Consider the following 23,273-nt stretch of genomic DNA (forward strand, 5'->3'; position numbering starts at 1 on the left):
AGAGCCGGAAAAGCAACAATAACACAATAAAACGCAAACGCTTCAAAAATGTGAAAAGAAAACCCCACAAAAAATGCAACAGTTTTGTGGGTCTTAGCTTTCAACTGAAGTGTCACACTGGCCTATAGATATCGAGAAGCTTTTTGATTTGGGTCAAGCTGAACTGGAGAAAAGGATTAAAGTTTAACCCAATCTCTCGATGAAGGCCAACTCTTTTGTGAACTATTGGCTATTGTCTCATTGCTTTTTAAAGCCACTCCGTGTGACATTTTACCCGATAGTTTTGATAAAACAAAGGCTTTTATTTCATCACAGTTTTGTTGTATATGTCTCCTTAGACTTGACTTGGCAGGGAGTGGGACGTCTCCAGCTCGTCTCCATGGAGATGTCGACTTAACACAGACTAATATGGGATGCAGAAATGCAGAAATATTTTGAGCGTCGAGCAGCAACAGAGCAATCTAAAAGGATACGCAGTGCGTCTTTAACCTGCTACCTGCCAGCTTAGGGTTAGCTACTCTTTTAACTCCGGTGCTGCACACAAATGGTTTACTCCCTCCCTCACAGACAGGACGTTCATGGTGAGTGTGGATACTTGCTCCTCTAAGGTGCATGGAATTACATGTGGTGTGCCCCAGGGTTCAATTTTAGGCCCAGTGCTTTTTAATCTGTATATGCTCCCTCTTGGTGATGTCATCAGGAGACATGGAGTCGACTTTCACAGTTATGCTGATGATACACAGTTATACATCTCCATGTCTCCTGATGACACCAGGCCATAGATGCACTTTTTAACTGCATTTTAGAATCAAATCCTGGATGGCAGAAAACTTTCTCCAGCTTAACCAGGACAAAACTGAAATGTTAATCATCGGTCCTGAGGCCCAGAGAGAGAGACTTTTACCCAAACTACAGTCACTGTCTTTAATCCTTCCTCACAGGTGAAGAACCTGGGTGTGATCTTTGACTCTGAGCTGACTTTTATTCCACACATTAAGAATATCACAAAGAGAGGTTTTTACATCTAAAGAACATAGCCAGAGTCGCCCCATTCTCTCTCGGGCCAACACGGAGACGCTCATGCATGCTTTTATCACCAGTCGTATCCACTACTGTAATGCCCTGCTTTCTGCTCTTCCCAAAAAGAGGATCTCAGGTTTACAGCAGCTCGTGTCCTGACGAAGACCAGGAGGCGGGACCACATTACACCTGACGAAGACCAGGAGGCGGGACCACATTACACCTGACGAAGACCAGGAGGCGGGACCACATTACACCGGTTTTAGAATCGCTGCATTGGCCCCGTGTGTTTCAGGATCGATTTTAAAGTTCTTTTAATGGTTTTTAAATGTCTTAATGGTCTTGGTCCTTCTTATCTTTCAGAACTGCTTTTGCCTTACGAACCTTCACGGCCCCTTCGCTCCTCCTCAGGGGTCTCCTAGTTATTCCTAAAGTCACAAAAAGACTCATGGAGAGGCGTCTTTCCAGTATTACGGCCCTCGCCTCTGGAACCACCTGAGGAGGAGCTCAGGGCTGAGGAGGAGCTCAGGGCTGAGGAGGAGCTCAGGGCTGAGGAGGAGCTCAGGGCTGAGGAGAACGTAAATGTTTTTAAGAGCAGCTCAAGACCCACCTTTTTAGTTTAGCTTTTAGCAGACTAATCTATTTATTTAATCCTATTCTGTAAAATATATATATGGGAGGATGTGCCAGGTGTATTGTTTTATATGTTGTAATCTGTAAAGCACTTTGTGATACCTTTCGGTGTGAAAAGCGCTTTATAAGTAAAGTTTGATTGATTGATTGATTGATTGATTGATTGATTGATTGATTGATTGATTGATTGATTGATTGATTGATTGATTGATTGATTGATTGATTGATTGATTGATTGATTGAAAGCTATCTAGTTTCTAAACGATGTGTGAGTGAAACACATTATAACACACACACAGCCATTTCTAACCCTAATCATAACCCTAACCCCTGATCAGGGGACGGCAAGGAACAGGTTATGGGTGTTTTGTTCCATGTGGATGCCTCTGTGGACTACTGCTGTAGTTTGTTTACTGCTGTAGTTTGTTTACTGCTGTAGTTTGTTTACTGCTGTAGTTTGTTTACTGCTGTAGTTTGTTTACTGCTGTAGTTTGTTAGCCTGGCTAACGCCACAAGTGATATTTAGTCTGGGGACCACCGCTTCATTTTCTGGTAGGAGAGGTGTGGTTTACGAGTGTCCATATTTGGACACTAAGAATGTCTCTCATATGTGTCTGTACTCACGTATCAATCGCATCAGTTGTATCCTGTGACGTACCCGCTGTAGGTAGGTGCTGTTTGCGTGTTTTGTTTGGAGCTCTCAGCGTTGGAAAACATGGAGTCTCCTAACGAGGAAAGGTGATACGCTGCAGGTGGATAGGGAAGGAACAAACGTAAAGACGTACATTTGAAAGCTGATATCTGGATGGCGTGGCGCAGAAGCACACGCCGCCATCGCTCACTGTGTCAGTCAAAGCTTAAACACATACTGTTCATCAACAGTGCGCTGCATCTGTGGGACTGTCAGCGACTCGGAGCGCGACACTTCTGCAACCACAGCTAATGGGAGTCATTGTTCACATGCTGGAGACGAGCTCATATAGATAATAGAAAGAACATGAAGTGAAGTTTTCTGTCATTTAATGTTTTCACCTTGTGTATGCATAATGAAGACCAAAATTGCTGGTGCCTCGCGACAAACTTTTTTTCCCCCTTATTTTTGCCGGATTTTTTCCCCCAAATTAAGTCTCGACATTGGAGATGAACCCCATAGTGTTAATGTGCAGATCTTCCAAACATTATTGTTTTGTTTCCTGGTTCTAGACGACAAAAATGTTAGTATAGGTATCTGAAAGAGGTATTGGTATTGGTATCGAAAACCAAGTATCATTAAAGGGGCCAGATGCAAGTTGGTCATTCTATACTCACTACTGCCACCTCAGGTCTTATGTGTAACTGTAGCTTCTATATTAGGCTCGTGCATGACGGCACTTCGGACCCGAATGAACAACTTTCTGAGTGACAGTGCAGGATTTTAGAGGCAGTTGTGGTGAACAGGTCTGAGCTCATTCTACACATTAGGACATGGAGGAACATGTAGGGGGAGGAACATTTTAAACTCTGTATAGTCCCTTTAAAGTACTGGCACTGGCACTGATATATTAGAAAAAACATACACTTGCTCAGAGGGGAATTTGGTTTCGTTTCTGAATAACCTATTTACAAGTGGGGGGAAAAAATCGGTTTGTTTGGTGTCAAAACTCAGGCTGGAAATTCGATATTTAAAAAATCCCTCTGGAAAAAGCTTCTAAATGTTGTAGAGTCCTATGGAGCGACTAAAGTGTAGAGGCCACCATGTTTCCACACTGAGACATGTTCTTACCTGGGCTTAGACGAGTTGATACGTACCTGTCTGGTCTTTGTGCGTGCGCTCAGTCACGCAAAACGACCAAAGATGTTGTTAGCATTTGGCCTCTCCCAGGGGATGAAGTTGAAAGCGACCACGCTCTTCCACGGGCACAAAGACCAGACAGGTACGCATCAACTCGTCTAAGCTCAGGTAAGAACATATCTCAGCATGGAAGAACCGTGGCCTGTTCCTTTAAAGAGTGGAATGAAAACCACCACGTGTCACCAATCACCTGCAGCGCCTCGACCCTCGTGCGCCGCCGCCATGTCGCCCCTGATGGCTCTGCTCGGCTGTTTGCTCCTCGTCGGGGGCTGTTTGCTCGGGTTAAACGCCCGCTCCGTCTCCTCCTCGGGCCTTCCTCCGATCGCTCGGCCCGTCGGCTCCAGTAAACGTGTTTGTCTGTTTGAAACAAGTTGGCTTTTAATACTGTGCGTCTTGTTTGCACAGCGGGCCCCGTGTCTCTCCATCAGCGAGGGCATAAATGATTCAGCGGCCATTCAGGGGGAACAACGCCGGCGCCCGATGATCAAGCCTCTATAATGGGGCTCCCCATTACAGGCCTGGCCCAGTCCTGAGTGGTGAAGAAATGGTTTGAACAATCTAACCCCCCCCCCCCCCCCCCCCCATCCCCCACCCCAAGGAAAAACCTAAAGCGCTATTTTCTGTGGCACGCAATTTCTTTCCCAAATTTGAAGAGGAAACTTTGCTTTTGGGAAGTCTTGGAGTAATCTTCAGACTCAGCTCCTCCTGAGTGTCGAGGAAATGCTCTCCTCACCTCTCGCTCTCTTGCTCAGCTTAATCCTGACGTCGCGGAGTAAAAACACTCGCCATAGCTTCATCACAGCACGGTCTAAAAAGGGGACCACGGGGAGAGGAGTGGGAGGGGCTTATGGGGAGACCGCTTGAGAATCATGAAGTAAAACTACTGGATATTTCGTTTCAGCCGTTTTTGATCCAAATGGCATTTTCTAACCAACAAAGTGAAAGACAGTAACTGGACTTACTGCGTATTTTGAAGTTTTGCATTTGAAAAGAGTGGCTAAGTAAAAATTGTTTTTGTTATTGATCTGGATTAAAACAGAGGAACATCACATGACCGTCCCTCTTAGGTTGACCCCCCATGATCCCAATAGTCCAACTGAAATAACAACAAGTCAGCGCTCCACACAACCTTCTGGTGGCAGCATCCTACTGCATTCACGAAGAGTCCCTTGACGCCTCTTCTCTGCAGGCCCGGCTACTTCCCACCGGGGTCGTGTTGGGATGTTTACCGTCCATATGCCATCGTGCTAGTTGAGCGACAGGTTTTCTCCGAGAAGTCAGAGAGGAATCACAGAAAGAGGAGGCCCATCCGTTTGCATGTGGCCACTATACCGGGCACACACACATGCCTCGACCGCACCGGGATGGCCCGACACAAGGACCCACAGCCAGGAAGTGAGGATACGCAAATAACGGTAGCAAGTCACCGGGGCCTGGCGCTGGAGAACCATGACAACGTGTTTACTTCTTCAATAACCACAACATGCTACGGCTGAGCTCACGGCGGCCATCACTCTGGTCCGGTCGGCGTGTGACGTCAGAGGGAGGGAGCACCTTTTACAGGGTATGGGAGGAGGGCGTGACACTACATAAGGTCAGTAGATTATGGATAACAGACACTTATTTACACTGGTGCTGTGACATCATCATCTTGTGAAACATAGGAGCCACATAAACGGCATTTTGAGGTCTTTCCGCTCTGGGTCCTGGTTTGGAAAGTGTTTGTTTACAGACCCTCAAAGTGGTTTAGTCCGGAGCTTGACTTCGTGTTGACAGGGCCTGAAGGTTTTTGCACAGAAAACATGTTGGTAAAGCAGTTGTGTCTTTTTTATTTATTTATTGGTATTTATTTGACAGGGACAGTACACATTAATGAACATTTCTGTAAATGTGTCAGCATAGCTGCAAAGCTCGTTCTCAGCTGTTGTCCCTGAGCAAGGTGTATAACGCCAACAACAATTATAAAACATAAAACTATTTAAATGTTGAGGCTACATAATGTCGATACAATTCATACGTTGATGATATCTGAATGTTCGTTCTGTGACTTGCACAATAGAATGGATTGGTGCAAGGGCAGGTCATACAGTTCAAACATCGGACATTATAAGGATCAATGGCTCCTTTCTATCACTTAAGAAACATCACCAAAGTTCAATTTTAAAGATGCAGAGAATTCAATCCATGCCTTCATTACAAGCAGGTTAAATTACTGCAATGCAGTTTTAACCAGTCTCCCAAAAAGGAGAAGCTACATCCAAAAATCAGCCGCTCGTCTCCTCACTCCTCCTCACAGGTAGAAGATCACATCACCCCCGTGCTCCAGTCACTGCACTGGATCCCTGTGGCTTATAGAATACATTTTAAAATACTTTTAATTACGTTCAAATCGGGATTTAAAAAAAATGGGGATGCTGCCTTCAGGATCTACGCCCCGACCATGTGGAACTCATTGCCATACGAAATCAGGGCAGCAAACTCCCTTGCAATTTTTAAAACTAAATTAAAAACTTATTTTCGTTTGGCTTTTAACTAATCTCTTTGTTTGATCTGTACATGTGTTATCTACACTCGCTTGTCATAGTTTTAACTGTTTTTTTTGTGTGCTGTAAGTGTGATTTAACGATGTAATGTTTTACCATTTTATCATTGGAAAGCACTTTGAACTACCCACCGGTATGAAAGGTGCTCTATAAATTAATGATGATTATTATTATTATAAATATGTACAATTATTATTTACAAGAAAGCACCTGTGCAGAGGATCCTGACACTCGGCTCAGTCCTGCACCAAGAGATCTGTACAGGGTCTAATGAGCACTTTGTTGATTTTCTGTAATTTACTTTCATGATCCTGTTTCTTAAAAAATCTAAACAAAAAGATGAGATGTGCCGTTGAAGTGAACGGATCCCAAAGCTTTTGCTCACATTAAAGAGCTCTAAATCCCCTCATTAGATATCTGATAACTGTGCCGCTGATGAAACCATAGGCCACTAGGTGTCCTCACTCAGCCCTTGGTGCCATACCTTGAACCCACCGTTGTAAAGTGTGATGAGTAAAGGAGCAGGGGCCATCTGCCTCTCCGGCCCCTCGCGGTGACCGGCAGTGCACCGGAGCTGGGCCACTGCCACCGGAACCGAAGGCCATACAAGGAGAGAGCCGGGAGCGTTTGCATTTCAGACGTGGCCGGCGCGGCTCCTGGCAGAGGTGTAAGACGGCTGATCCAGCGAGGGCGAGGAGGCGGAGCCTGGGGACGGAGCGCCGGCCGCATATGGAAAACAGCAGCAGGTTTTTGCATGGCATTTCAAAGAGCCCACTTTGAATAAACCACAGTCATTTGTGTCGCGTTCGGAAACCGTGAAGTCGACCCGAGCAGACACCGGAGTCACAGCGCACTCCACACACACACCTAGCCCGGCCGTAAGACTGAAGTAACCACCAGCTTAATATTCAACAAGAATGTACCTGCTTCATCTTCTCGTTGCCATCGTACAGTGCCCTTCAAAAGTTTGGAAACGCTTTTTATATGAACTGTTTTTTCTTCTATTTCAAGACGATTTACATTGTGGATTCTCACTGAACACATACAGATTTATGTTTTGAACGAATAAAGGTGAAATGGATTCTTTGCTTTTGCTTTGCACTTTGGACAGTTTCTCAATGAGCTTCACGATGTCGTTGCCAGACATGGTTTTGACTTCAGACTGTTGAACCCTTTCAGGGACAAGGACCTCATGAAGCTCATTGATAAATGCCAAGAGTTAAGGGTGGAAATTTGGAAGAATTTCAAATATTCAACATACTTGGAGTAATTTCAGCCTCTTTTGTTTCCTACACAGTCCCACTTGTTCATTAGTTTGATACTTCCAGTGGGTTCCATGCATTCATTGAATCCTCCTACATTTAAAATGACAACAGTTCTTAACGTCCCCTTGTTTCCTTCTGTGGCACAAACATCAATGTTTCACATTTGTGTCCGTTCCTCTGGCCGACGCCTCGTAAAACCACTAACTTTCCTTATTTACAAAGCCCACCGCGTGCCGCTTGCGTCACATCTGGCTTTTCTCTGATTGAAAGTCGATTTACAAAGATGTTGAAGGGCCAGGTCGTGTTCTGTCCTGAGTCGACTCATTCCCAGCGTTTTTCTCGAGTGATAAGACACTATATCGCAGACCGCATACTTATTGAACTTATTTCTCCAAAACAGAACTCTTTGGTCAAATTTTGAGCACAACTCACGGTTTGCAAACGCTACTTTATTTACCCCCTGACCCTTGTTACTCACCCTCATTGTTTCTAAAGGATGCTACATATTGATCCCTCTTATTGTGGACTGTTGTGTGGTTTGTCAGTCTAAATCAGTAAATAAAGAGAGGTATTCATTACGCTGTTATTCATGCATTCACTGATGTCCAGTGGCTGTTTGCAAGTGTAACTTCTACAGCAAATAAAGGCTATACAGTAGGGTAGGCATTCCTGATCAAAATGTCTAATAATGTAAAAAATTAAGCAAGAGGAAGATGAAAAGTGTTCTATATGGGGATGCAAAAGTTTGGGTGTAATGTTTAGACGAGCCTCGTGCATTTTGAAGAGGTTAAATATAACTTTTTAGCTGAAATGAGCAGAGGTCTGTTTGTAGAAGAAGGTACATGGAATTTCATGAAGAGTTCTGTCCAACTGTTAATCCTGGGGGTGGAACCATCATCTTTTGGGGTTGTAATTGCAGCCAGTGGCACATGGAACAATTTAAGATAAAGCGATGAATGGATAAAATGAATTTCCAACAAATTCTGAAGGAAAACGTAACATCTGTGAAAAGGTTACAAAGCAAAGGGCTTCTACGAATGGGTAGTGATTCTAAACACAGCTTCAAATCCACCGTGGACGAGACCAAGACCTGCAATCTGAAGGATTTAGCTGTGGCTTTCCCAGTCTCCTGACCCAAACGTAGCTGAAGACCTTCGGATAAACCTCCGAAGAGCAGTTCCGGAAGACTTTTGTAACGAAGAAAGAGCTAAAATCACTAGAACTCAAAGACTCTTGGCACCTAGAAAAGCCTTTAAAGCTGTGAAATGTGTTATATTGTGGGGCTACTCGATATTCATTCTGTAGGTGCGAAAACTTTTCCACATGAAGTTTCTGCGCAGATTCAACCTGGAAGACCTACCAGCTGCATTCATTCATCGCCGGCAGCTCTTTCCAATCATCCAATCACAGACCCAGCTCAAGCCGCACCTTCACGTCAGCCAATCACTGCATCGCTCCTCCCTACTCCAGCCACTCATGATCCCCTCCCTGGTCAACCACTCAGCGTGTCCCAGCCGTGCTACGACCCTCCCCCACCCCTTTCTCCGGCCGGCCTCCCCGGGTCTCCTCCTCTACCACCACCAGTGTCCAGGCTCCGCGGAAGATTCTTGGCTATCGTTCATCAACGCCGTGCAACTCTTTCGTTCATTAAATCTTCCGCTGGGGTCTGAGCCCCAATCATGATTCATGGTCGTTCAAGAAAACTTTCTTAATGCCTTTCTGTCTCTGTGTAAATGAACATTAGTTTGAAGATGTTCTACCTGATTTGTTTGGGAATGTCTCATCTACATCCTTCTTTTGGAGATCATTTCATCTCCCCCACATTTCATTATTCACATTATTAGAAATGTCAACCTGGGGTGAGTTAAACTGAACTGGAAACGCTGCCCAACATTGTGAAGTTGATATTCTTTTGACCCACATCGCAGAGCGTTCTGAATCAGGTCCTGATGAAGAACATAGTGTGCTGTGTTTAGGAAAACCTGTATAGTATGAATCAATGGAGGAAAAGTGTAAAACGGCCCAACACGAAATGAGTTTTTGTTGGAGCCTCCTTCTGTCTAAGTAGATTTGGTCAGAGCGTATTGTCTCAGCGAGGCAGTCAGGTGTTCAAAGTCAGGGCCCGATCAATAACACCTCGGAGTGGGAGCGGCGTGGGGGCGCGGGCTGGAACTCGCCCTGACAAATTAAGGCAAGTGCTGTTTTTTTCATTACCAACACATCCGTTTTCATTTTTCCCATCGGTGGAAGCAATTAAACAATGCCTCCTTAAATTAGCCATTGATTTTTTAGCAGTAGTGACACTTTACACAAGGAAATGATAACTTTAAGGCTAGCTACCTTTTTCATTAGCGCCGGCCGTCCGGTCACCTCCATGAAGAAGTGCTCGCTCAAATTAGCCATTGATTTTCCCCCAGGTGTCACTTTGGTTAAATGCTGCTAGCATACCAGCTCCAGCCCGACCAGGAAGAACAAACCGGGTCAGGCCTACGGCGGTCTGTCAATGTGGATGTATGGTGTTATGTGAAAGTGGTTAAATACAGTTAAATACATACTTACTCCAGGCGTTAAGTCAAATCAATGCATTGATGGGTTTGAGATGAATGGGTTATTACGCTGGGTTACAAAAAATATATTTTCAATTGATTTAGGACATTTTTGCAGCACAGAATCTGAAAATGACATCCATTTTTCTGTATCAGGTCAGGTTTTTGGAATTTTCCGATTTTTCTGTGAGGCACATGGTCTGTTAAAACCAGCCCTGTAAAGGTTTACACCGGCCCCGGCCCAGGACCTGCTTTCAACAACATCTTTCTGTCAGATTCTTTTTTTTTTTTTTGAAACATGAAATAATAAAAGTGCCTGTATTTAGCTTTCATAAATAGTCACAAACACACGTTCATAGGAAAGCACAGCTGCACAAACGTAATTTATGTTTCAACCAACCTGTCTCCACCTTGATATTAAATATTAAGAGTTTAAATCAGCCATTGTGTGGATAATGTACAAGAAAGGAAACACTCAATACTTACAAATACGGCAAAATGATTTCATAGCTTTTCAGTTTATAACATTTTAGACATTTTATCCTTGTGTGTTGCATGTCCATGGGTTAGCACAGAGCTGTTTGTTGTGCTTTTAAACTCTAATTTTGATTTTTTTTTTGTGCAAAATTCCATGCTAAAAATGAATGCCATTTTTTTTCCATCCGGACTCAGGCATTTGATTGGAACTGTTGAGCTCTATAGCATTCACTTCGGGCTAGCTGAAGCTCAGTCATGCTAGTAATTTGACTGCGTTATTGGAGCCATTAGAATAGTACAATAATAAAAATAGTAAAATTAAAAAATGAGGATGATGTTGCCCATGTTAAACACGTGGAGGTCAGAATGACAAGCCTGTGATCAATAATGACTTAAAGACTTAAAGAGAGGCAAAAATGTTTCAATGGGAAGTCCATTGGAGCCAGGAACTACTGGAGCCAGCCGCCAGTTCCTTATGGTTACAGGAACAGGCCCACAGTGAGTCCGTTCTTCATTTTACAGTCTCTGGTCCCCCTAACTGTGGACAGACACACCAGGATGAAGACATTATAAAGACGATACACGTCATGTGGCCAAGGAGTAAAAAGATAAGATAAGATAATCCTTTATTGATCTCACAGGGGAGAAATTCACGTGTAACATTCGACACTTGATCAGACCACTCAGGGTGACCTGATTGAGCAAAACCAATGTGATTTTTGGATTACACATGAAAATGGTCATTTATCAGCTCAAAAACCACAGTGGCCCTGGGCATAGGTGGCACGATCTGCTGGGCACCATGATGCATTTCCTTTTTTATTTTGAACCTTTTTGAGGTTCATGCCAGTGGCTTGAGCACCCAGTCAAAGCGGGTGCGGCGGGAGTGTTACATACTGTGTAAGTATGAGTTTGTGAGATCGATTCTGACACTCGTCTTATGTCTTTCTTTTTTGGGGCCCCACTGGGAAAAACATAAATCGGGGTAATCGACCTTTTTGGTGTTTTACACTGTTCAATGTTGAATATTAATTTATATAAATATGTTTTGTTTTGTTAATAATAAATAAACATTAATAATTTGCAATACATTTGTAAAAGACCAATAATGGTGTTTCTAAATAAACCATGAATGACTTTGTAAAGACCACATAGGTTCCTACATGTGCGTTAGCCAAACCCTTTATAATGTCATTTATTGTGCAGAACCTGGTCACAGAGGATATAAATCATTGGATCATTTTTTTTAGCACCGTTGTATCACTGAAACTGAAACTGAATTCTGCTGGTTGTATGAATGTAATTGTGAATTGGGGATGTCACCGGTATATCAGGGGAACAGGACAGGCCTCCGGACAGAGACAACTTGGGACACTTTCCAGAGTTCTGATGCCCAGAGCTAACCTTTTTGTGGATTATACTTTTTAGGCTTACTCAATTGTCCATTGACAGTAAGCATTACTAAAACAGTGCTGCTGCATACTGTAAAACCTTATTGTATAACTTAACTGTTGCTTTGTGTCTAAATGGATCAAATTGTAATGTACTGTTGTAACAACCGTAACGCTATTTCACTGGTTTTCAAACTTTTCTCCTAAAGAATTTTGACTTCCAAAGTATGACAAGGCCGAGATCAGAATCAAATCAGGACTAGTGTAGATGTAAATTGGACTAAATTGGAGGTAAACCATATCTAAACCAGAAGAAATGTGACTTTAATGCATTACTAAAGCATAAATCAAATATTCTGATTCAAATGAAAACGTCCACCTGCCTTCATTTATTTATGCAAAACCCAGTAAAAATGACTAGTGTGAAATAAATGTATTTTATCATTTTTGTTTTGTTTTGTGTACAACACTATATTTAGTTGATAGAACATTTATATATATTTATATGTATATATATATATATAATACATTTGTAAAAATCAAATAATGGTATTTACAAGTAAACCACAAATGCCTTATTGTTGTATGAACTAGAAAATTCAAGTAAGCATTACTAAGTACAATAGTGCAGGTTCCAAGTACTAACATGTCTAGTAATCAGAACATGTATCTTCAGTGCTGCGTACTGTGAAACCTTAAGATCGTACAGGCAGCCATTGATTAAAATATTATGTGCATTGGGTTCACAAACTATTCTGTGTACACGGAACAAACTGTCATTAGCAGTGCATTAACAACCACAACAACTAGTTTAGTGGTTATCGAACTTTTCACACCAACCACCATCTCATACAAAATATTTGACTTTCCATTTCATCACTAGGCCTAGATGAGAGTCAAATCAGGACGAATGCCTAAACTGGACTAAATTGAAAATGAAAACGTCTATAGTATCACCTGGGTAATTCATTTATACAAAACCGAGCCGTTCATTTCAGAAATATTTTATTACACAACGTTTGCTATTGTCAGTCCCAGCCCCGACAGGACGAAATCCAGACATAGCATATGATTCTTTTTCCAGTGCGTCCGCAGGAGCCGGCTCGAAGGACCATAGTCCGCAGAAGAGTCCACCGCTGCGAGAGTCCGCGCTCTTCTCTTTTCAATGCTACAAAATACACTTAGTCTGAAGCAGCGAGAGATGTGCAGTTACCTGATTATACACTGGGACACTAGTTTCAAAAAACATGGGCTTTTCATCACATTATAAAACTTTGAATTCAAATATTTTTGACCCAAATATTGAAAAGCATGAATGGGTATGAAGATAAATATACATGATGTTGACCTGGAATGGGAAAGAGCTTCAGTCTCAGCTTCAGGAACACCGTTTTCAAGTGGCCTGAAGCTTCACTGATGATCACAGACGCACACCGCAGAAAAGTACTTCACTTGTTTGGATTGCTCTTCAAAAAGTAAAGCCATTTTAAGTGCATATGTCAGGTTGGCATGTTTTTCTAATTAGCTCTTTCTGAATTACCCCCGTTTCCGTATGTTACACATGTGCACGTGCAGTATCCGCCGTTTCAAACCTGTAAGCTGGGACGTGCTTTCGTTTACATACAGCTACACCGCTCACCTTTGGCACCTTTAACCCACTTGTGCGACACATACAAACGCCTGGCATGACAGGGGCTAGTCGTGCCGTGCCAGGCCATGCAGCTAACTAGCTTTGCATTGGCGCGCTGCTAAGTCCGAGTACGGGATTTAAAACAGATTGAGCTCGTTGGAATTTACAGCGAGATACGTTAGCACCAAAGGTCTGTCCTGTCCCGGAGTCATCTGCTGTTACCTTTGCGGCGCAGGGGTGTGACAGAGCCTGCCGTGGGAGCCCACCTGCTGTGGTTTTAGCCCACCTTCTGCCCCCTCGTACGTGTGAGCCAGGCGCGACTGCACTGAACACAGAGTCAGGAAGGCCTTCTTTATGCAATGATGTCGGTAAGTATGAACCAGAGCTTTTTATATGCATAGAAAAACGTTCACGTGACAGCCCATACTTTTAAATTGAGCTGGAGGGGCAGCTAAGAAAGAGGTAACTATGAGAACTGTCATAATGCAGACTTTTCCACTTGGTTTATGGATGATATCTGTCATTACGGGGCCTATCCAGATGAAACAAACACTGGCACAAAGTTCAATGCCTTCTCTTTCAGCACATATGAGGTAAGGTCCAATGATCTTCTCAATATGATCTCCAAAAGTGGTGGCAACTTTCAGAATCGTCATCATGATCAGGTGAACCATTGGGAGATTTTCTGTTTTGAAGGTCTCTTTCTCCCATAGTGTTACATTGGCCCCTGCCCTCCGTCTGAGATTATGACATCATCGCATTCGAGATCGTCAACGTGACCTTTTCTTACATTCTAAAAAATGAGTTCAACCAGAAGAGAGTGGAATGTTTCCTTGCCGTAAAGGAGGGTGTCAGTTCTTCTGTTTGATCAAATCATATAAGTGAAGAGACTGCTGTGATATTGGACTATACAAAAGTGATTTGATGTGAGAGCCACTTGGGACCAGGCTCAAAGACGTTCTGAATCCAACCCGTCATGTGCACTTAAAGCAGCTGATATTGCTGGAGCGGTGGGGTTAATGACTAGTGTTACATTTGTCCTTTCTGTTTCTGTTTTGCTAGGTGACCTTGATGATAACAGAAAACATGACTCTTGAGACCTGTGAATGTCAGAGGGACACTCCTCTCAGAGTCCGGACCACAGCTCACACCTGTCTGTGGTTTCTGAGGCGGGTTCTCCGTATGGAAATCATCATAAACCTGCTGACGTTTTCCATAGCTCTGAGGCGTGTGTTAAAGGTGGGCCATATTTCATGTACAACAGGTATGGGCAAACTCTCTGACCCATGGGCCACATTGGGTTTTTTACACTTGCCAGAAGGGCCCGGGCCAGTGGCAGTTTGAAGGTTGTCAAGTGATGACAAATTGAACATCCATTTAAAGTGGACATTTCATGCAAAATGGACATCATGTAGTTTTGAGTTAATCGATTTAATTCATTGTATTAGTTTATTTGAACAGGGACAATGCAGCTTTATTAACATCACTGTAAATGTGCCTCTAAAGCCAATCGTCGAACAAAACTGTTAAATTGAGCTGTTTCTTCTTCTACAGCGTCAGCGCCTCGCTCTGTACTGATTACACTCGCGTCACACATCATTCAAACCCAAAAACTTTTTTAAAGCCCCAACATTATTGACTCTGAGCCGTTCTCTGCTCGAAGTGTGTTTATCACGCTCTGCATTTTTGAAGAAAATGATTCCTATAGCTGCCAGCAGGAGCCCCAGTCAAGATCTTCACCAGCTCTTTCTCCTGCGTTTCATTGCTACCGTTTAATTCTTGCAGAGACATATTTTCAAATTAAAAACTTAAAACATCTAAGCTGAGGCTCTTAAAATAAGGTTTGAAGTCGATTTTCAAGCCCATATGCATGACATGTCCACTTTAAAAGAACACAACACCAACAGTAACATATCATCTTTCTTTCTGTCAGGGAGAGCAGGGGTTTTGTTCGTCTGTTTTCAGCCAATAAATCAAAGTTAATGATAATGATGAACTAAATTGATCTCGGTGTTGGTCAATGCTTGGTGTGGAACTAAAAAAGTACATTTTTTTGTGTGGAAGATGGGACAATACACTGTAACAACGGTGATCAAGTTTACATCCCGATTGGTGTGATTCATGATCGCTATGGTCGATTATTGGCCGTATAAGGATTGACAAATTATTGCAATATGTTTTTTTTTTTGTGATGCAACACAAAAAACCTATTACAACATGTCACACAATGATGTACTGTATCGCCCCGACTCCGTAGAGTACTTTTTTGAGGAGCCTGTCCAGCTCGTAAAATACAATAATTGAACATTTGTCACATTTGTCATTATCGCCCACCGCGCTCATCCATCGGTGCAGGTTTGTCTGGCCCATCACACACAACATGAGAACCAAAAACATTCTTTTCAATCCCGTTGAGTCGACGTGTTTTTTTTTTTTCTTACCATGTTTTCCCACGTGAACAAAGCCGGGGCTGACGAACACGAGCACATGGGCCGAGCGCAGACAACGCACAGCGCACCGGTTAAAATGACTTGAGTTCAGGATCTTCACCTGAAAATAGTTCTCGATAAATCGGAGTCTGAGTCTGAAGTAAAATAAATCAGACACAGACACACCGTGGTCCAGTCCGGCCAGTCCTCTCCAGCTTTTTATATCTGTTCAAAGGCAGGACCGTCTTTGCTAACAGCCAATTAAATCCAGAAAGTTTTACATCGATCCAATCACAGAGCTCGCTGACACGACAGGAACCAAATGGACGAGTAAAATATTTTCTTAAATGATTTGTGTTTCAAGTAGTGGAACCAAATTTGTTCTGTCCTTAAGTATATTGTGAACTCGGACTTTTGTGGAAATAATATCGTGCATCAAATTTCAAAACATTTGTATGAGTTTCAGGAACTTCCAGGCCAGTTTTCGAGCATTTCTGTGACAGTGACCCTGAAAACTGACCCTGCCATTTGTGAAATGCGCCAATAAACTCCTCCCTGTGAAGAAGTGTAATATGTTACACAATATTTGATTCAGAAAAATATCAGGTATTGTACCTTTAAAGTGCATATGACACCATTTTTGCATAACAACAACAAAAAGATGAAATGAATTGGACCCAGCTTTCTTTAGTTTGCCCATTTCTCTTTATAGTTTCACTTCCTTAATAGACACTGACAGGAAGTGACATAGATAGAGGCAAACAATTTCAAACTGTTGCCGTGCCGACCATGTTATGTCAATGGGAAATGAGTCAAACTGCTCCGGAACTTTACCTCTACCTATGTCACTTCCTGTCAGCAGCTTCAAAATTCAAATAAAAATAGCTTTTCTGCCTGACATTTCATCATGAAAATGACTGCTTCACTGAAATGAAATGATAATTACAACTGACAGCAGATGTTATCCTTCTAAATAAGGCATATTTTCAAAAGCATTAAAACCTGTCATATGCACTTTAAGATCGTTCTATTCTCTGATGCATCGTAAAACTATGAACTTCCTTGTTCACAAAACACGCCACATGCCGTTGGCTCTGATTGGTTCATACACTTGTCAATCTTGCCCATCGGGAGCTTGGAGAAATCCTCCCTGATCCCAGGTCCACGTCTTTGTGTTCTGGCTTCCTTTAAATTTAGCTTGGTAACAATTTTCCAGATGGAAATTCATACAAATGGTTTGAAACCTGCAAACTCGGTCACTTTTAAAGGGGCAGATCTTGCAAAATCTGTTGGTAAAGCGTTTCACTGTGTTATAATGTCCCCGCGTCCACAACAGCCCTGGATCCATGCAACTTTGACTGACAGAGTTTTAGAGCCCATTATGCATCACGGGACCTGTTCTGAGCAGTTCTGCGCTGGAAGGATGTTCATTGTGAAGCCATTGATTTGTTAGCGTCCTGAGTGCCCAAAAAACAGAAATCTTGCATTTACGGTTATAAGGAGAGACACTACAGGAGAAAAACATTTACATTTTCTTTTTCCTTTTCAGATTTTGAGCCAGTTTGTTGCATTGAGTTGCCTTGTGTAAGAAATGTGCCGTATAAATAAAGTTGCCTTTTCTTAAAGGAATAGGCCACCGTTTTTATATACTGAGATATGCTCTTACCTCACTTTAGCCAGGTTAATATATCCCCGTCTGGTCTTTGTCCGTGCGCTCTGTCACGCAAACGGAGCACATACGCAGCCTCTCCCACATGTCATATAGCTCCAAAAAAGCTCACGATAGAAGCTACCAAGCTCTTCCACGTGTTCCCTATTTAAATAAAGTTACGTGAAGTGTTTTCATACGAAGTATATTTACACAGAAATGTAGCATGTCGATTTTATAAGCAAATAAAAAGGGGGACTATATTGTAAGGCGTAATGATACGAGGAGTAAAACGTCCACGCAGTAACTCCTAAAGACTTCCCCCGCTCACTTCCGTCAATAACCTTTAGGAGTTACTGCGCGGACGTTTTACTCCTCGTATCATTACGCCTCACAATATAGTCCCCCTTTTTATCTGCTTATAAAATCGACACGTTACATTTCTGTGTAAATATACTTCGCATGAAAACACTTCACGTAACTTTATTTAAATAGGGAACACGTGGAAGAGCTTGGTAGCTTCTATCGTGAGCTTTTTTGGAGCTATGTGATATGTGGGAGAGGCTGCGTATGTGCTCCGTTTGCCTGACAGAGCGCACGGACAAAGACCAGACGGGGATATATTAACTTGGCTAAAGTGAGGTAAGAGCATATCTCAGTATATAAAAACGGTGGCCTATTCCTTTAAGGGGAGATGTTGCAGGTGAATAGGGGGGAAAAAGGAAGGAACAAAATGTTGGAACCCTTGCTGTGTGTTGCAAGTCATGTTATGTTTTCATATACAATATAATGGATGGATCCAGATTTAAATGTATGAACTTTTTTTTTGTAACAGAAGTATCCAAGAAATAACAGGGGATTTTGGATCATTTTTGTTTATCAGTGAAAAAAACAATTCAAATGTGTCCTTATTTTGGGGGGTTCAAAGCTCAATAAATTAAACAAGGAATTAAACATGAAAAAAGCCTTGAAAAAAGTCCAAGTGTGTAAAGTGTGGCGTCTGTAGGAGCGCTGAAGTGGAACGAACACCTGATTTGGAGAAATCGGCCCTAAAGTTTTGCTGCACGTGTGTTTCTCTTGTCAACATTATGACTAAGATGTAAAGGAGAAAACTAGCTAGAAATCTCAACACAAGCGTTCACTTAGAAACAAAAGAATATTCAGCTGATTCAGTGTTTCTCCGTAGATTTATTTGGGAATTTGTAACTTCAAGCCCCATTTTCTAAAAATGCATTTTTCTAACATCGCCACATGAGTAGCAACTACTACTCCCAGTCTCTTAAAGGGGGGGTCTTATGCAAAATCGACTTTTTCAAGCTTTCCATCATGTTATTCTGTCACTCCCTCATTAAAAACATGGCTGAAGTGTTGCCTTGGCACATTCACGTATTTCTGAGTAATCTGTAAAAACTCTGATGGCGGCCATTTTAGGGATAGGTTTGCCTGAGTCCTCCTAGGAACGCCCCCACCTCCTGGAGACGCCTCCGAGCCGAGTAACCAACCACTGCTCCTCAGCAGAACCCCCTCCCCACTGATGCCACAGACAGCGTGTGGAGGGGGCGTGTCTAAAGGCTCAGAGGTTCTTAAAGAGACAGAGGCCTATTTCAAGACATTCACTACAGCCATTTTGAGAGAGACATTTTATACAAGGCAGTTATTCTAATTTACTGCATTTACAGACCAACAGAAGGTTTGTCATCATTGTAGTGAGATATAGACTGGTGCTATGGGTCTGACAAAAGCAGAATACCCCCTCTTTAACAAAATTCTGAAGCTCCTCTTCATAGGGACTTTTAAATAAAGAATTCCTGACTGATTTAGTGAAATTTGAACCCCAAAAACTGGGCGATATTTACATTTAACTTTAAAGGGATAATCCGGAGTTTAAAAATGTTCCTCCCCCTCCATGTTTCAACAATGTCCTAATGTGTAGAATGAGCTCAGACATATTTACCACAACGGCCTCTGAAATCCTGCACTGTTACTTCGAGTCCGAAGTGCCGTCATGCACCAGCTTAATATAGAAGCTGCAGTTACACGTATGACCTGAGGTGGCAGTAGTGAGTATAAAATGGCTAACTTGCATCTAGCCCCTTTAGATTTTTTTCCACCAACAGTTAAATACCCAGTGTCCCCACGGAAGAAACAAAATAATGAATACATTTAAATGTGGCTTCATCCATTGTTTAGATTTCATTGCGGAAATTATTACCAATATTGGCCATAATTATTACACATTGTCCTATTTTTCATATGAAGAAACAGAGAAAACCTGTCATTCATGTCAATCTCAATCAGATTTCCCCCCAGTCACCTGCAGTGTCTCGACTTAAAACAACAGTCTTCCCTTCCCGAACTGTCTTTGACATACACACCATTATGTCAAATAATAAAACACGAAGTAAAGTGTATTAAAGCCCCCGTTAGTCCAGCAGGTCCACAATACTCTACAAGACTTTGAATTCAAGCCATTTTAACGTGTTCATGTTTATCTCTGCAGTGTTTGTGCATTTCCCGTCTGAGGAAAGCCCAGTCCAGTTCAGTTCATGGTGAGTCCCGTCTCGCTCCTCATGCTCCGTAGAAAGACCCGCCCGTGACATGTACAGAGGCCCCCCCCTCCCCACGTGTGAGCGGGACGGTCCTTTTGAAAGTGCGTCAGTACACGTAGCCCTCGCTGTAGTGGGGGTGCGGGGCGCAGTACGGCCCGTCCTGAACGTACGCCATGCTCTCGTCGAAGTGGGACAGCGGGACGGTGTCCTCCTCGTTGATCTGCCGCTCCGGGTCCGTCTTCAGGATGGGGCGCTGATTGTCCGGGAACGCCATGGAGAACAAGGCCTCGGGGTCGCACACAAATTTGTACACGTATCTCTCGCCCGCCACCTTCAAAAAATACAACAGAGCGAGACGAGATGAGACGAGATTACGAACGTGGAGCGGATCGTTGAAAAAAGTGGATGTTGGAAAGTAAAGTCTGGAATCTCGTCTCCGGACTTCCTTTCAGAACACAAAAGGACAAGGTTCTAAAGAGTCCATAAAAGAGTCCATAAAAGAGTACATAAAAGAGTCCATAAAAGAGTACATAAAAGTGTAGAAGTGCTACAGTTATCGTGAGAAAACACAAACAGGTTTTTTTGTCTTTGACCGAGCCGACTAAATCGTTTAGCCTCTTAACCTCCACCTTAACCAAGCACATTTTCTCCAGTTTTTTACCCAAATCTAAAAGCTTCTCAGCCTAAAGACCAGCGTAATGCCTCATCTGAAAGCTGAGAGCTACAAAACGGATGGAACATTTTTCCGAGCCTTCTTGTCACTTTTTTGTTGCTTATTTCTGCTTGTTTTCTGCTTCTTCTTTTTTTTGCTGCGCTTTCATTCTCGCTTTTTTGATGCTTTTTTTCAAGAAGCTTTTAGATTTGGGTAAAGCTAAACTAAAGATAATGTGCACTGTTCAGACAGATGTGAAAGGAACAGGCCACTGTTTTTACACACTGAGACATGTTCTACCTGAGCTTAGACGAGTTCATGTGTACCTGTCTGGTCTTCACGTGTGTCCTCAGTCATGTAAACACAGCACAGACGGCGTTAGCATTTAGCCTCTCCCTCTCTCCTCTATAGCTCCAAAACAGGTCAAGATAGAAGCTACCAAGCTCTTCCACGCTTTCCCTATTTAAATATGGTTACGTGAAGTGTTCCACTACAAAGTATAATTACACACAATTAAACAATGTGGATTTTCTAAGCGAATAAAAAGGGGAACTATATTGTAAAGCGTAATAATACCAGGAGTAGTCTTCACTTTACTGTGTGGACACTGAAGTACTCATGGAGCTAGAGAGGAGGAGAGGCTAAATGCTAACACCGTCTGTGCTGAGTTTACGTGACTGAGGGCACACGTAAAGACCAGATAGGTACAAATGAACTCTTCTAAGCTCAGGTAAGAACATATCTCAGTGTGTAAGAACGGTGGCCTGTTCCTTTAACAGGTTAATGTTCTCTACTGTGCATGTCTATGTCCACTTTCCTTTCCCTTTATTGTTATTGTAAGTTAAAAATAATAACAAAGTCAACTGCACAAACCTCTACTGCAGCAAATCCCATAAATATCTACTTTCTGTTTTGTGTTTTGACAGCATTTGTTATTTTTATGCCACACCCACAACCCCTCCCACTGCAATACTGCCTCGTGATTGGCTAGGTCTCACAAAAGAAAAAAAAAAGCTCTGCAAGGGTTCGTAATGGCTCCTTCCTGTTGTCTCAGAATTTACCCATCCTGCTCACGGACTGATCCACTTTAATGACCTATCTGTTTAATGTTTCCACTGTGAGTAAATATTTAAGCAGCAAATGCATTTTGATCTCTGAAATGGATGTAGTTGGTCCGTGGCACACTAGTGTTGTCTGGTGTGCCATGGGAAATTATCCAATCCCACCTAGTTGTTTTTTTTTTAAACAAATGCATTATTATCCTAGCCTGGCTAACACCAGACTAAAATCACAAGTGATATTTAGTCTGGGGACCACCAATTCATTTTCTCATAGGAGAGGTGTGGTTTACGATCGTCCATACTCGTTTATTGGGCGATACGAAAAAAAAAAAAAAATAAGTCTCATGCGTCTGCACGTAGCCATGGCCAATCGTATCATCGTATGAGATGACGTATGACGGACCCGCTGTAAACTTTTGAGCTAAATTATTTAGAACAAGGTCTAAAGCTTGATCAAAAAATACCATCGTGTCTGCTGCTGTCACGTTGGATCCGTAAATAAACTTTTTTTTAATTATCCGTAAATAAACTACAAGCTTCCATATATCGAAGAGCGCGTCATCGTCTTGCCGTCCCTCCTCGCTCTGTGATTGGTTCCCAAATCCACCGGAGATTTGGCCATGGTCCCCAGGCTGTTGTGCAGTTCGAAATAATTCGAGCGCACACAGCAGCCTGGTGTTAGCCAGGTTATTATTATCCACAAATAATGTACCGTTTTCGAGTGTCTGTGCTGTCTAGTGATCGGCAGAGCAACCATATTATACTCTTCATATCAGGTAGTTCATTTCTTTGAGACAAGAGAATTAGTGATGTATTGAGGCATTGTGGCGAGTGAGACTACACGGTGTTCCTATTCAAGACACTTTGATGAGAACATTTTCTGCTGGTGGTGCCTCGAGATTATTTCAATGAAAAAAATGTGCCTTGGCTCAACAAAGGTTGAAAAACACTGGTCTAGAACACCTTAAACATAATAATTATCTAGTTTTCTGTATTTTCTGACATTTTCTTTGTGAAACATTCCACAGGGTTATGTTTTGTTTCACACCATTCACGGCGTCATAAATTGTGTGGAATTTATGACGCCGTGAATTTCACACAATTGTATTTTCAATCAGCTCCACAGTTACTCACAGTACTTAAGTACCATTTTCCCCAACTACTTTTTTACCCTTTTTTTTCACACTACTTTACTTTACATTACTTGTACTTGAGTCATATTATTTCAAAGTGTTATTTTCGTGACTTTACCAACCTGTGTATCTCTCTATGTAAATGTAATGTCAACATTTTAACAGTTTCAAATAAAATTCCATAAAAAACAAACAAAAAGAAATCATTATGAAGAATTAATTAAACAAAACCAGAAATACATATAATTTACGCGTCAAAATTGTCACTTAAAGATTTACTCAGTTCCTATTTCCTTAATCTCAGGTCAGAGTGCACATACTTTCCTCTAATATTACTCAAAGTAAAAAGTACTGTATGTAAAAGCTAGTACATGCCAATCAATAATAAATGACAATTACACATAATTACAATTCTGTGTTTCTCCTATTGTTATTGCTGTAAGTATCTGTGGGTATATATATTAT

The 23,273-nt window shown here is 42.2% G+C and overlaps 1 protein-coding gene and 1 long non-coding RNA gene across 2 annotated transcripts in view; one reads left to right on the forward strand and one right to left on the reverse strand.

Moving 5' to 3' along the window:
• The window catches only part of LOC306967303, a 157,978-nt gene extending 136,982 nt beyond the window's left edge, over positions 1-20,996 (forward strand). Inside the window, exon 3 of the long non-coding RNA XR_013793175.1 lies at positions 20,920-20,996. This is a non-coding gene — a long non-coding RNA (uncharacterized lncRNA). The remainder of the gene's footprint in view (positions 1-20,919) is intronic.
• Positions 20,038-23,273, reverse strand: part of etv1 (ETS variant transcription factor 1) — a 40,772-nt gene continuing 37,536 nt past the window's right edge. Inside the window, exon 10 of the mRNA XM_079562258.1 lies at positions 20,038-20,293. Within this exon, the coding sequence (XP_079418384.1) occupies positions 20,069-20,293 (225 nt within the window). The 3' untranslated portion in view covers positions 20,038-20,068. The remainder of the gene's footprint in view (positions 20,294-23,273) is intronic.

The sequence above is a fragment of the Gobius niger genome (genome assembly GCF_951799975.1).
Source record: "Gobius niger genome assembly, chromosome: 8".
In the NCBI taxonomy this organism is placed as follows: Eukaryota; Metazoa; Chordata; class Actinopteri; order Gobiiformes; family Gobiidae; genus Gobius; species Gobius niger.